The 14684-nt window shown below is 45.6% G+C and overlaps 1 protein-coding gene and 1 long non-coding RNA gene across 20 annotated transcripts in view; both read right to left on the bottom strand.

Moving 5' to 3' along the window:
• The window catches only part of LOC120685286 (putative disease resistance protein RGA3), a 46938-nt gene that overhangs the window by 30499 nt on the left and 1755 nt on the right, over positions 1-14684 (bottom strand). For 16 of the 19 annotated variants that reach the window (XR_005679455.1, XR_005679443.1, XR_005679453.1 and 13 more), the window contains exon 1: positions 1486-1855. Coding sequence is in view for 1 of the 19 variants with exons in the window: in XM_039967116.1 (XP_039823050.1) it covers positions 12120-12605 (486 nt within the window). In the remaining 18 variants the exon portion in view is untranslated. Of the gene's footprint in view, positions 1-1485; positions 12606-14684 lie in introns of those variants that run through there. The other 3 variants (XR_005679454.1, XM_039967115.1, XM_039967116.1) reach the window with 3 other exon arrangements.
• LOC120685289 lies at positions 4027-5612 on the bottom strand. The gene is made up of 4 exons (XR_005679459.1): positions 5396-5612; positions 4708-4808; positions 4491-4628; positions 4027-4403 (listed from the first exon to the last, which is right to left on the bottom strand). It is a non-coding gene; the product is annotated as an uncharacterized LOC120685289 (long non-coding RNA).

Below are 14684 nucleotides of genomic sequence, written 5' to 3'. Positions count from 1 at the left end.
CGATCCGGACGCCGCACCTCGACCTCGACGACAAGCGCCGCGGCCTCCTCTCTCCCTCGGCGGCCGCCGCACCTCCCGGCCACTGCCTCCTCTCTCAGCACACCGGCCTTGGTGACTGCGGGGACGAAGGGAGGCGGGCGCTCGGCGGCTCGCTGTCCACCAGAGCCGACCATCCCTCTTCTCCACTGAGCTTCCCAGCACCCTCTCTTCTTTCTTCTCTGTTCTTCTCCATCCAAAAAAACAGTGACCACCATTGTTCCCAAGCAAGCTCCATTGGTCGACCTAGAGCCCAACCAACACGTCGGTGAGCACCTGCATACCTCCCTCTTTCTCCTAGACCTCTCTATTGCACCTTCCCGTGCTCCATTTGGCCCAGCCCCGCACGCCACCACGGAACCACCATGGCCGCCGGCCACCACCAAGCCTTCCCTGGCCGAACTAGCCCTCAAAATGGAACCAGCACACTCCAATGAAGCTCCCCGGACCCTCAATTTCATCTCAAATCGATGCAACAAAAAACGAACAAAAAAAGCTCCTTTCTTCCCTAGCTCCAGCCGCCGCCTACCTCCCGTTCCGCCACCGGCCGCTGCCCCTCTCCTGCCCCCCCCCCCCCCCCCCGCACACGCACGCGCCCTCCCTCTCAATCGCGCACGCGCGCCGCCCCGGGCCAGCTGCGCGCCGTGTCGGCCGCCGCCAGCGAGCTGCTGGCGCTGCCGCTGCCTGTCTGTGCAGCAGCCTTCGCGTTTATGCCTTCGCGCTGTTGGGGAGGTGCTACTGTAGACACGAGGCAATTCTCAATTTGCCTCTCAAAAATGCAAACCATTGTTGGAGTCAGTCTTAAGAGTGGTCGCAGCGGGAAGTCACCTTGGAGGATGAGGATGGTGCTGCCACACCCAGTGGCGGCCACGGTTGACGCCTCGGTAGCGCTATGGTGCAATTCTTTTTAGATAAACAACACACACCAATTCTTTTTAATTTTTAATTCATTTTTAGATAAAAATTGTAGCATGACAGCTCTTAAAAATGCATCTACTATGATGTTTTTGACAGTTCAAGAACCACTCTATTTTTAACTGCGAAAAGCAGCAACAACTGGTGCATCACGCATACAAATGGTGTTTCGACCGCACCTCTGAATCATTTTGAAGCAGTGCGGACTGCAAAGAGTTGTGGAATCAAGGTGGAGGGGAAGAGTAAATGCATAGGCCTGCAATAACCCCACCCCACCTCCCACCCAACCCACTACCAACAACCCTAATCATGCGAGCTTCATGTCGCAACAGGTCACGCGCACAAGGGCAGGAAAAAAACACTTCATCTTGTAGGACAAACATAGGAATTCCATAGGTGTGATTCAACATACAAAACATGCTAGTCCAAGTTCAAATATGGACAAGTTCGTGGAACGAGGAAAATAATATAACCTTTCAACATGCTTGTGAATATACTATGGTGATCCGTGACCCCAAGAAGAGAGAATCTGACCTCGACAGTGCGCTCCCTGGTGGCTGTTGGCCTGTTGCCCAGCTTAAGCTGCTCCAACATACACCTCTATGTTCTTAAGCTGCGGTTGGTTGAAGCTGGAACTTTGCAATGGAGTGTGTGCTGGTCAGAGAAGGCCTAGTTTGGAGCTTCAGATATGCAAGCAAGGAGAGACGCTACCTGCTACTCTCTCTCTCTCTCTCTCTGCCCCCGTCCCTCTTATAGTAGCATTAGACTCAGAAGACTTTGTCCACGTCCCATGGCGATCTGTGGCCTATTATCTGGTCTGATTAGGCACGTACTCACAAAGAACGAAGACTTTGGCTAGGTCGACGCCGCTGCTTCTGCTGGCTCTATTGTCTAACACTGACAACCGCAAATGGGACATGAAACCAATACCAAATTACCATTAAAGCACATTTTTTATTGTTCCGTAGCATTCGCAACAGTATCCAGTAGCAATGTAGCATCCAATTCTTCATATATATGAGATGTTGTTGGAGCATCCTAAGCCACCCATTTCACTTTGCTCGCCCGGCCTGACCCTTCAAAGCGACACCTTTCGCTTTGCCCATCCTACAACATTATTCCAAGTATCGATCAAATTAAGAATAAAGAGAGAAGATTATAGAGGTAGTGGGATCAGAAGGCGACTTGTGTTGAAAGATTATTGTTCCGTTGGTCTGAAGGAAATATCTCTACTGTCGATGAGCCGGTGCTCTGAAGGATTATTGTTCTGTTGGTCTGTAGATACCAGTAAAAGAAATTCGATTGTAGCATACTTGTGTGGCATGTAGATGCTTTGCTTGTGTGTGAAAGGAATTAGTGCTCATAGCCTAGGGGGAGGGGTAAATTAGGCAAATTTAAAATCTTAACCTATAGCTCAAACTAGTTTGCACAAAATATAAACTAGATCATGCTGTCTAGATGTGCATCTATGGTTCAATTAGTGTGAAACCCTCATCTCAAAACAGCTTTTGCAATCTATAGCTAATCCTAACAAGATACTACTCTAAAAAACTCGGCCGGCGGGGGAATGACCGCCCCCGCGGTATTGTATGATAGAGAAGACCGTCTCACACCGGCCAAAAAAATCCCCGAACCCCTGCCCCACCCTTACACTGCAGCACTGTAGCCCATGTGAGACGACCACGACCGGGGCCGGGCCTTAGACCTGTGCTTTGGCACTATGGGACAGACGAGGGGATTTTTTTAACCTCAACTTGAAATTCGCTCCCACGGGGAGTCGAACCCAGGACCTGAGGAGTGCCGCTGGGTTCCTCTAACCAACTCAGCTAGAGGTCCTTTGGCAAGATACTACTCTAAGAAAGTAAGAGCACACAAGTTGCAATGCAAGTATGAAATGCGAAAATATAAAGGAGGGATGAGGGGAAGCAAACTCTTGACACAAGGATTTATCCCATGGTATCGGTAGGTAGTAAGCCACCCCTAGCCCACATTGTTGAAGCACTCACTAAGAGTATTACTTTCCGGTCATATGCTGACCCCAAAACTGAGCGTCAAATACAAAGTTCTATGTAGGTTTATTACAGGTGCTACAAACTTTTTCCTGTCAGCTTCCCCAATTAATGACAATAATGAGAAATTTGGGTTCTAATGCTGCTAGTTCCTGACTTAGTGCTTAAATGGATTTGACAATACCTGAACACAACTTTAAAACCATCATCAGCTTCAACTAAATTCTGCTCAAAATATTCCCAAACCTTGGACCTTCTAACATGTGTTTGGGTTGAATGAGAATCATCAGAGCTCTCCAATGTGTTGGCAGACATGTTGAGATAACAGGCTAGATAACAAGCTCCCTAGCTACCAACAATATATAAGAAAGAAGTTAGAAGCTAGAGCAGTAGATTCAGAATTCCAGATTTTATTTAAGGTTAAGTGCCTAAGTAGCTTGGAACCATGGAATCAGTGTGATCTATTGCATCTATTGTTTATTGGATATCTTACACGAGACAATAGTTTACGAAATCCTGCACTAGAAGAGAGGAAAGATAAGTGGAATAATAATACTTCTATGTTCTACCTACACTACAAAAAATAACCCTATACATGACGGTTTGCTTTTGTCACAGTCAAGCAAAAATGTGTCACCATTAACTCATGATGACGATGCAGTAAAACGTCATGTATCCCGCGTCATACATTTGTTGGCCGAAAAAAGACCGTCATCGATTGATTTTTTGGATCGTCATGGATAACCTGGTCGGCAACAATAGGAAAAGGCAATGGTGACGAAATAAACAGTCATGTTTTTTTGTTGCCATGTCAGCTATTGCCATGTCATTTGGTGATGTGTATTTGACATGGCAGCTATCTTGCCATGTCATCAGTCCTGTCTGTGGGCCATTTTTCACCAAGTAGGCCCATTGTGGTCCATAATATATCAGCAAATAATAAATTTCAGATTGCACCAAATTCAAATTTGAATGGACACCAAATTCAAATTTAAATTCACAGCACATTCAAATTTAAATTCACAGAATTTTCAGGCTATCACATATCAGCATAGATCATCACAGATTCATATAAATATGCCATCACAGATTTATATAAATATGTCATCATATATAAATAGGTAGAGGTCCCCCACATCCATCCATCAGATTCATTCGAGTTCACAGAACATAGAGATAACACAGCCAAGTTTACACATCCATCAAACCTTACAAAAGTTCACAGAACTAGCATCCATCAGTTCACAGCCATCCATCAGTTCACAGAACACACCACAGCCATCCAAGTTTACACATCCACAGCCATGCATCAGTTCACAGAACACACCACAACCATCCATCAGTTCACCAGCCAGTAACCCAAGACAACCTTACATTGACCATGCAGCCACCTGCTCATAGCCAAAATGCATCCATGACCAAAAAAGCACCCAGCAGCATCAGCTACAATGCAATATAGAGTTTCAGTACACTGTTGTTCTATGTTGGGTATGGAAAGGTTTACAATGTGCAAGCCTTAGAAACACACACCTTCAGAGACGTTGGCAGCCTGTGTTTGTCCACTTTCATTGACATTATTCATTGTGGCGCCATTTGGAGTATGTCCATCCAGGTTCAGCTCTGTGTGCTCATCTCCAGTAATGCAGCCCTTTTGCTCACCAGCATCAGCTACAATGCAATATAGAGTTAGCAATAGTACATTAAAATGATGTCTCTACAATTTGAGTTAATTCTGTAGCCAGTTAACCTTGCTCTGAAGGCTGATTGTAATTTTCAGCTTGATTACTCACTGCATTAACATCAGCTGGGTGATTCTTCTTGGACCTTGTTTAAGCATCGTATATACCTCTGCATCATATAAACAAAGAGATAATTAGGGAAACACACAACATATTTAAGCATCCAGTTGAATTAGCAACCAGTGCACATCCAGTTAACCACCAGACAGAAAAAGTCTCAATCTGTACAAGGAACCTCTGCTACTTGCTTTACAGTTCATAATCTATACAGGCAATCCATCATATATACCAATCAGGCAAAAGTCTCTATGGATTTCCTTAACTTATTCGTCCTTAGCTTGCTGAGATACTTAACAAACCAAACAACTAACTGGACTACCCGCTTCAGCACAGAAATTAGCATGTACAGGAACAGGACAGGGACACGCTTCAGCTCAGAAATTAACATGTACAGGGACACGATTCAGCTTAGAAATTAACATGTACTGGACTACACGCTTCAGCTCAGAAACCGAACAAACAAATCAAGCCGCCGGCCACAGGGACAGGGATCCTAGCCTCGAATGATTTTCAGACTACCTATAGCCCTACCGCTGCTACCTCACAGATGTTAATAAACACAGCACCACCCCACCAAATCTAAACCCCCTATGGCAATGAGAGATTCTGAAGCAAGAAATAGGGGAGCAACTTCACCTTGAAACTTGTTTTTCCATCCGTGGCCTCTTCACTGGCTTTCTGCCCCTCTTCTTTGGCGACATCATGGCTGCGGGACGGCGGAGCGGCACTGACGGTGGCTGCGGGATGGTAGCTGCGGACGGGATGGCGGAGCGGCGGTCGAGGATTTGCGGCGGCGGAGCGGCGGCGTCTGCTCTGTAGGGTTTGGGGCGGCTGGGGGATTTGGGGGCGGCGTTCAGCGCGGCCTGATTATATATGGCGTTGCATATTACCAAAATATCCTCATCGTTTCCTTTGCGGGATGCAGTGCTGTGCCCAGACGGATGGGGCAAAGTCATAAATTCTTTTGCCAAATCGTGAGGGTGGGAAGGCTCGCTCGCAGGGAAAAATTTTGGTGCGCGCCTATAATATTCAGAATCCCGCAGAAATCATGGAGGGAGTAGGCCGCTCCAAGCGAAAATTTCAGGGTGCCTTTTCTTTCCTTCAAATGTCTTTTATATATATTTTTTAGCTATCAAGTTATTAAAATAGTACCGGGTAATAACCAAAACTTGTGTTACTGTGTCCTTACTTGTTTATAAAATAGTACCGGGTAATAACTAATTGTTTTTTTCTTCAAATTGTTTAGGCCTGGTAATCTAATCTAAATACTCCCTCCATATTGCAAAGGAAGTCGTTTTGAGATTGTCTTAAGTCAAACTTTTTAAACTTTGATTGCAAATATTTTTTTATGTGTTGAAATATTGTTTTATAAAAGTACTCTTTAAATATATTTTATAGCAAAAAGTATTAGTCAAAGTTATATTTTGAAGACCATGTCAATGTCATAAACGACTTCCTTTACAATATGGAGGGAGTAAATCACTAATGCCCCCTCTTGTTACAAAGTAATAGTACTTAATAGCACATATGAAGCCTAATATTCTATATTAGTCAAAAGGCCACATTTTACTTTGTAGTGGGTATATCTTACTTTGTAGCAGGGTTTGTTCGTCGGCAGGGTCAAGTGCCTCTTTTAACTGAAATTAATATAATTTTGTTTGAAGAGTTAAAAGGAAAATAGATTACACAAAAACACCTCTGTATCTCAGTGGTTAGGTCCCTGCACTTGCAATTGAGAAGCCTGTGGTTTGATTCCCATGTGGGATGGGTTTTTTTTTTTGCACAATTTAGCTTCCTATTTCTACATCTCTCTCTGACAGGTGGGACCATCTGCCCAGCGCTCGCCCCTGCCACACATCAGCATGCCACGTTTGATTCTGGCCACACATCAGCATGTTTCTACATCTCTCTCTGACAGGTGGGACCATCTGCCCAGCGCCACGTTGGATTCTTGCCGCACATCAGCATGCCACGTTGGATTCTTTGATCTGTGACCTTCTTTTGAGTCTGTCATAGATGACTACGAAAGTGCCAAAATTATCGGTGACGTTCTACTATGACGATAATTTAATCAACCGTCATGTATCTATCGCCTTGGATTTGAACCGTCACGGATGATTACATTCTGTGATGAATTGTTAGAATATCACAATTAAAACGTCATGTATAAGGATATTTGTTGTAGTGCTAACCATTCACAACAGTGTCCAATAGCATCCAATTCTTCATATATTTGAGATGCTGTTGGAGCATCCTAAGCCACCTAGCTACTTCACTTTGCTCGCCCGGCCTGACCCTTCAAAGCGACACCTTTCCCTTTGCCCCTTCTACAACATTATTCCAATGCATGCATGTTCTACACGCGCGTGTGTACAGCACCCCAAGAATAAAGAGCTGTGCTCCAATAATCCCTCTGTATCACATCAGGATTCTCTTTTGTGGTAGTCGCATATTTTATAGAAAAAATATAATACGATGCTCTGAAGGATTATTGTTCCGTTGGTCTGAGAGATACCAGTAAAAGAAATTCGATTGTAGCCTCCTCGTGTGGCACGTAGATGCTTTGCTTGTGTGGTTTCCCTCCGAACCAAATAAATGACCTTAAAAGCACCGTTGGACCAAAAGGCCGGTGTCTAATATTATCCATAATTATATTTATTTTCCCTTTATTTTTTTCCATTCCAGTGTGTAACGAACATGGCCCCATTTAGGCCATTTCGAGTGATTTGTGTGATCGAGTAACAACGCAATCAATGGGACTAACAGGTTTGCGAGATCATATTTGTAGAATTTTTTAGGTCCTTTGGATGGAGTCCAAACCATATCCGAGGTGTCCAATTCACTGTCGAGATGTCCAAACCACCGTCGAGACACTCAAGTCGTAGTGAAAAAGCAGAGATAGAATATATTTTGAGTGTCTAAATGACTGCTGCGACAAGTTGGACAAATGCAATGATGAAACAGGATTTTCAGTACCACCAGAATATCCGGTGGGCCGTCGGACTAACCGATGACCCCCCCCCCCCCTCGGACTATCCGGCCCACTAGGACCGGACTAACTCTGACATCAGTTGAAAACTCTAGTGACGCCGGATGATCCGAAGCCTACATTCAAGTGCCATCGGACTAATCATCGGATCAACGATTCAGAGAGCATGTTTCTCAGGATTTAGAAAATCCTTCAGCACTGGATAGTCCGATGCCCATCGAACTAAGAACCGAACTATGGTCCAGAGAGCATGTTTTGGGGTTTCAGGATTCTCTCTTCAGCACCGGATGATCCGACGCCACGTCAGACTATATTATTGGACTAATTGTGTCAGCTGTGCACTTTTCAGAGTTGTAACGGCTACCATTTGGTCTGTGAGAGACCGGATGATCCGATTCCCCCCATCGGATGATCCGATGCCTATGGAGAAAAAGGCATAACAGCTACAAATGGCTAGTTCGACTTGTTGGCTATTTAAGCGCCTCACCCTGGCCATTTTGTAGTTGCTGGAGTTTAGAGAGATCTCATACACATTGAAGAACACCTCCAAGCCAACCCAATTACTTAGTGATCAAATTCTTAGGTTTAGCACAAGCTTTGTAAGTGAGAGTGCTAGACTAGCTCAAGTTTTAGTGTGAGAGCAAGGTTGTTTACCTTGTGTGCTGTGGTTGAGAGCTGCTCAAGCTTGTACTCGGTGTGCCGGCCATCCTTGGAGTCTTGGTGTGCAGCAGCGTCAACATCTTTGTGCGGGGGACGTGGAGACTCCCACCCTTTTTGGTGAAGCTCCTTAGTGGAAATCGGGATCAAGATGACCGTGGTGACTCGGTGTCCCCGGAAGAGACTTGATTGCCGAGAAGCAATACTCTTTGTGAGTGCTTCAACAACGTGGATGAAAGTGTGCCTTTGTGGCTAACCGAACCACAGGATAAATCCTCGTGTCAAAGAGTTTGCTTCCTCTCATCCCTCATTTAAGCTTCCGCATTTACTTATTGCAATCTTTTTGTGTCTTTACTTTCCTTGAGCCTTAGGTCAAGATTTTAAGTTGCCTAATTCACCCCCTCCCCCTCTTAGGCTACGAACACCCGATTCCTTTCACAGTGATTTCAATATCTATACTAACCCTTTATATAAACCTGTTGAGATAGATTACTCACTTGTTATGGTACTTGGTAACTAATGTTGGATTAAGATAAAATGAGTGTTGTGTCAGAATAAGATCTAATGAGATCAATAAGAAATTGTGGCTAGGAATCCCCTCACATTTATGTATGAATTTCTGAGGGGCGTTCCGATCGAAGGGAGGCTCGGGCGGTGGCAAAACCGTAAACGCCGCCGCCCCTTCCACCCCTCCACCCCACCTCGTCGCTGCCGAAGGGTGCCATCGGAAGTCCGATTGACCCCTTGTATGGGGGCAGCGGGGAGCACTCCAGCGGTTTTGGTCGCTCGTGCACGGATCTGGGCAGGCAGCCACGCGTGGCGGCCGGGCTCGGCAGTCGGCACCGGCATGCCAGGGGCAAGGGGCAATGTGCGGCAACCAGGGGCGGCGCGAGGTGCGCGGGGGACCGTGCGAGGCGGCCAAGGGCAGCGCCGCGGGGAGCCTGCAGCCCTGATGGATCTAGCAGGAGGGCCGTCACCGTGGCGGCGACTGTGTGCGGGGTTTGCGTGGCTTCCATTCGCCGGCGTGGGTACCTCTGGTATCGAGTCCGTCTGCTGCTCTGATCTGGTTAGGACGGCTGCTTGGCGCCACCATGGTGTCGGCGACCAGGCTGTGGTCAGAAGCAGCGGCGGTGGTGGCTTCTTAATCGTGGCTGTCTTCTCCTGGCCGGTGGTGCGGGTGGCCGCCGGCTCTTGGTCGGAACTGCGTGCTCCTATGGCGTCCGAGTCGAGGGGATGCTTGATACCGGATTGCGCCTGTCTTCGTCACGGCTATAGCTCTCCTGCCGCAGCGGAGGCTGTGCCGCCCTTGGCAAAGGTGCATGTGCATGGCGGTCTCGTTCTTCCCGGCGCTTGGCCATATGTCTCGGCTCTCCCATGTGGAGACTCTTCAGTACGGTTCGCGATGGGTGGCTTCGGGGTCCCTGATCTAGCGTCGGCTTGGACGGCGGTGGTGACTCCTCTTCAGCGGATGTGCTTTCGGCTTTGGTGACGGAAGAGCTAGCTCCGGGTTTCGCAACTAATTCTGGTGACGACATCTTCATTTTCGTCTGTGTTCTTCATATATTCAAGAGACTCGAGTCACCTTGGTTTCAATTCACGGATTCTCTTACTCGAAGATGGATTCTATCTGCACATTGTTCCGGTGGATTATGCACATGTACCCATTAGCTACTCTGCAGCATGGTATCGCGGAAGACATGGCTACAGATGGTTTGCTTGATTTGGAGTTCATAGCCGATCGAAGCGGGCCAAGTCTGGTCTATATGAAAGCATTGGCTTGGTAAGAAGGTGGAAGCAGCACCGAGTGACTTCGTTTTTGTGGTACTTGGTATCGATTCATTGGCTCCGGGAAGAAATTTCCAGGTCTAACCTTAACTTGTTGTACCTGGCAATGGCCTTGCTGAAGGTATTGTTTGGATTCCGATGAATAGCTCCCTCGGGTGAAAACCTTTTATCTGGTCTTTATTGGTTGGGTCACTACAATGACAATGTGTGTGCATGCTGTTTCCTCGTTGGAGGCATTGTCTTTGGGAGTATATTTCATTGTCCAGGGGCTGCTATGGTTGTGGAGGGCTGAAGGTGAAGTTGCATGTTGTAGTTTGCTGTGGCATGATTTTTTTTTTCATGCCGTCCTCCTTTTGTTTTTTTTATTGGTTGTGTGCATCCTAGTTATACAAAGGTCGGGTTGGATCTTACATAATTGTATCATTTTGATGTAATTGTTTAAGATGTATGAATTTCTTAAAAAGTGAGTCTGTTAGAATTACTAGCCCGTGCAGAACAAGGTCTGAGAGACTAGTTTTTTCGTAAAAAAAATATGCTTGAGTAAGCCTTTAGTTTTCAATGGAGACTCATTAGATTGGACATCCATCCACAACTTCAGACTACCCTCATCTACAACTACATAATTAATAGACTTTGGACCTAAATGTTTATTAAAATCTAACAAAAAATATATCAATATAATAATGGAAAGATTGATAGTATATTTTTAGAAAAGGATTTTTTTTTTGAAAACGGAGAACGATAGTATATAACAGAGTAGCAGTTCGGGTTTTTTTTTTTTTTGACAAGTAGAGAGTCAACTAACTCTAGTGTATCTGAACGTGTCCAGTGTCCTTACTCTTAAGCCCCATGCATGGGGCCTTCATATGAGAATCCTTATTAGATACATAGCATTTAGGATAAGTCAGTCAGTTAGGTAACGAACAAATTTGTTTCTGGAGGATCCACATGCTAATACTAAAATCGGAATGTGTGTGCATCGTTTGGGGAGGCACGGAGGTTTCCAGTGTTTCAAAAATAAATAGAATAACCGATGAGGCTAAGATGTCAATGGGCCACGAAACAATGGGCCAAATGAATATGCATAGTTTTATTGTGAAGAGACAGTCGTCCATAGGCCTGGTTTCGTGGCCCATAAACTTCTCGGCCTGCACTTGGCTTAGCCACTCTTCATCACCTCGTGGCCCTCTTTCAATTGGACTGGCTGTCGACGAGCCTATTCATTTGGCCCATCGACCTCTTGGCCTATGCTCACAGCAACTTCATAAAAACCGCCGAAATGACCCTAGAAAAACATGCCAAAACGAAAGACTAAAATGAGTCAGGTTGACTGCAATGCAAACTTAGTTGTACGAAAAATGGCATGACAAAATTGATGCTACTTTAGGGGGCGTTTAGTTCCCAAAACCAAAAATTTTTGGATGTCTCGTCGTTGTTTGATCAGATGTCGGGAGGGTTTTTCGAACACTAATTAAAAAACTAATTTCAGAACTCACTTGGAAATCGCGAGACGAATCTTTTGAGGCCTTTGACCGCATCATTAGCACATGTGGGTTACTGTAGCACTTATGGCTAATCATGCACTAATTAGGCTCAAAAAATTTGTCTCGTCGTGTACATCAAAACTGTGTAATTAGTTTTGTTATTTAATTATATTTAGTGGTTCATACATGTGTTTAAAGGGGAGGTGAAAATTTTTGGGTGAAAATTTTTGGGAACTAAACGGGGCCTTACTCCCTATATATTGTATAAGCACACAAATTAACCTGCAGCTGGCTGTTACAACTCTGCTGTCTGCAGCCGTTTGCAAACACACGTTCTCACTCACATAGTATGACAGCACCTAAAATATCAATGCTCAGCATCCCTGGACATGCGTGCACTCCGTACGTGTTCCTACCAAAAACCATAACATTTACTCCGGCGCCATCACATCTCGCCGCCGGCAGCGGCGGCGGCGGCGGCAACGGTGTCCTGCGCGATCCTCCTGAGCTTGGCGATGATCATGACCAGCTTGCTGTTGAGCCGGCCGACGAGGCAGCGCGACAGCCACCCGGCGGCGGGGTCCAGCTGCACGACGTAGGTAGCGACGCAGGAGGCGCCGCCGCAGGAGTCGGCGGCGCCGTCGAGCCTCTCGAGGACCCAGCCGGACTGCAGCAGGACGCCCCTGCCAGCGGGGTTGCCCTTGCTGCTGGCCGCCGCCGGGGGCAGCAGGCCCGCGGCGATCTCCTTGGGCAGCGACGCCACGGCGACGACTAGCGTGCCGTCGTCCATGGCCTGGCGGCGCTCGTAGACGACGAGGTCGCGGCGCCGCCGCGCGGAGGAGGCGTCGCCGAACTTGAGGTGGATGATGCTGAGGTCGTCGCCCAGCTCCCTGAGGTACGAGGCCTCCACCAGCTGGTCCGACTCCCACTGCTGCACTCGTTCGTGCACAAAAAAAACCAATCAAAATTGTTGTAGTAATTAAAGCGGGCATGTTTGTAATCGAAGTACTCTTGGTGTTCCTATATATGTAAATCAAATCAAACTGTATCCAACGAAATTTCTATGAAATTCCTAGGCTCGTGCGATTTCCACATGCCCAAGTTTAAATAAAGTTAAGTTGCAAAAAAAATTAAATGAAGTTTTGGGCATATGAAAAAAAATATTGGGCTGAGTTTTTCATGAGTGTGATTGGCCCATGAGTCCTCGGCCCAACTGGCCCAATTAACCTAGCTATTACAATTTGTTTGAGACCAATAACGTAACGTTTTTCCTAGCTGGCTAATCATCGTATTACCTAGCTGGCTCCTAATCACCGTACCTATCTAGCTCGCTAGGACAAGGACTAGCAACACGACAGCGCATGCATTAGGTACAAGGTACGGCCCCAAAGTGGTAAGAGCCTGGACTACTACTCCTGGAGCCATATATCAAACTAGACGTATAGCTCGCGCATTTACACGACTAGAATTTTCATATCGTTGTATCCTTATTTAAAAATTATATTATTTTTTCCCATATGTCACCCTGTTAATTATCGTAAATTATGTATTCTTGTTGATTAAAACAATTAAAATATAATCTACCTATAATAACACTTTGATTTGTTGAGCTTTAGTAATATTATGCATATAATTATTCTTATTTTCGTTTTATTTTGATTGATTATTGCTAGCTTTAGTTTTTATTAATAGTATATATTTGTAAATGATATATAGCTAAATGGTATTCTATATTTAATTTTTCATAATGACATTGGTGGGTGATTTTTATTTAGGCACATGGGTATTTTAGGCTAATTTTTATTATAATGGCAGTGGTCGGTAATTTTTATTTTTCTACTTTTTTTCGATTAACGTGAGAATTTCTATACCTTAAGAGCGAACGTGGAGGCTCCGTTTGTTGGACAAATAATAAGATAATAGATATCTCAGTCTGGTGGTTGGTAGTACACGATGGTTAAAATTAATAAAGAAATATATTCTTAACCATACACTATGTAAAATTAATAAAAAAATATGTTCCTACTTGTGATGGTTAAAATTTACAGTACACACTCCAATTACATTATAAAGAGATACCGGCAGCTTGGCTAAAACAAACAGGGCCGGGTCTTATTCTTAACCTAACACGGCGCTTAATCAATTGCGTTAGGGTTTGGGGCGGGTGCTTGTGGTGTGGCCCAACGTGCGGGCACATGCAGAGGCCGGCCGGCCGTCGGCCTGCAGCAGCAGCGCATCTGCCCCTCCTCTTAACCATTGCATGATCTACCCGTAATAACTAATTACTGCTATTAGGACACACGCGCGCGCTTCCAACCATCCATCCTCGTATGCCATGCATGCATCCCCGGCTTCTCTGATGATGTGGTCACTGGACACTGGACAAGCCTATTAGCTAGCGCATGATCTGGCATGTGCTTGTGGGCTCACCAACCCATCATGCTCTTGCCTGCATGCTTGCCTCGTCACTGGCTACTCCATGTAGTGTAGAGAATTATAGAGATTAGAAGAAGAAGCCGGCCCTGCTTAATTGTGGGCCATATTTTAGTTTCTTTGACCTTTCTTTGGCCACATTGACTAGTAGCTAAAGCACCCCCAGAGGGACAGGTGTCAGATGCCCACAGCAAGGCCATATGCAACTTCACAATGGCCTTGTTTGGTTCCGTAAGAAATCTAGCGCGCACGCTTCCCGGAAAAAGAATCTCGCATGCATGAACCACTAAATGCAAAAAAATTTAGGATTCCACGAACCAACAAATAATTTATCTTGCGGTAAATAAAGTATGTACTTGTAGTAAACTCGCGGTCATGTGGTACTTGTGGACTCATGGACACGTTTCTACATACCTAGCTAGTGCTCTTCATCACTAGAAAGAAAGAAAGAAAAAAAAAACAATGCAAGCTTTAAGAATAACACGGGTTCATGTCACAGCGTGGCGTGACCACGGTGCGTTTTTAATTTGCACCGGCCGGTCACGGACCGTTTGCTTTATTTTACCACCCATCTACG

Source organism: Panicum virgatum, chromosome 8N (assembly GCF_016808335.1).
Source record: "Panicum virgatum strain AP13 chromosome 8N, P.virgatum_v5, whole genome shotgun sequence".
In the NCBI taxonomy this organism is placed as follows: domain Eukaryota; kingdom Viridiplantae; phylum Streptophyta; class Magnoliopsida; order Poales; family Poaceae; genus Panicum; species Panicum virgatum.
The sequence above is the reverse complement of the archived record's forward strand: the minus strand, read 5'-3'. Positions and strand labels throughout refer to the sequence as shown.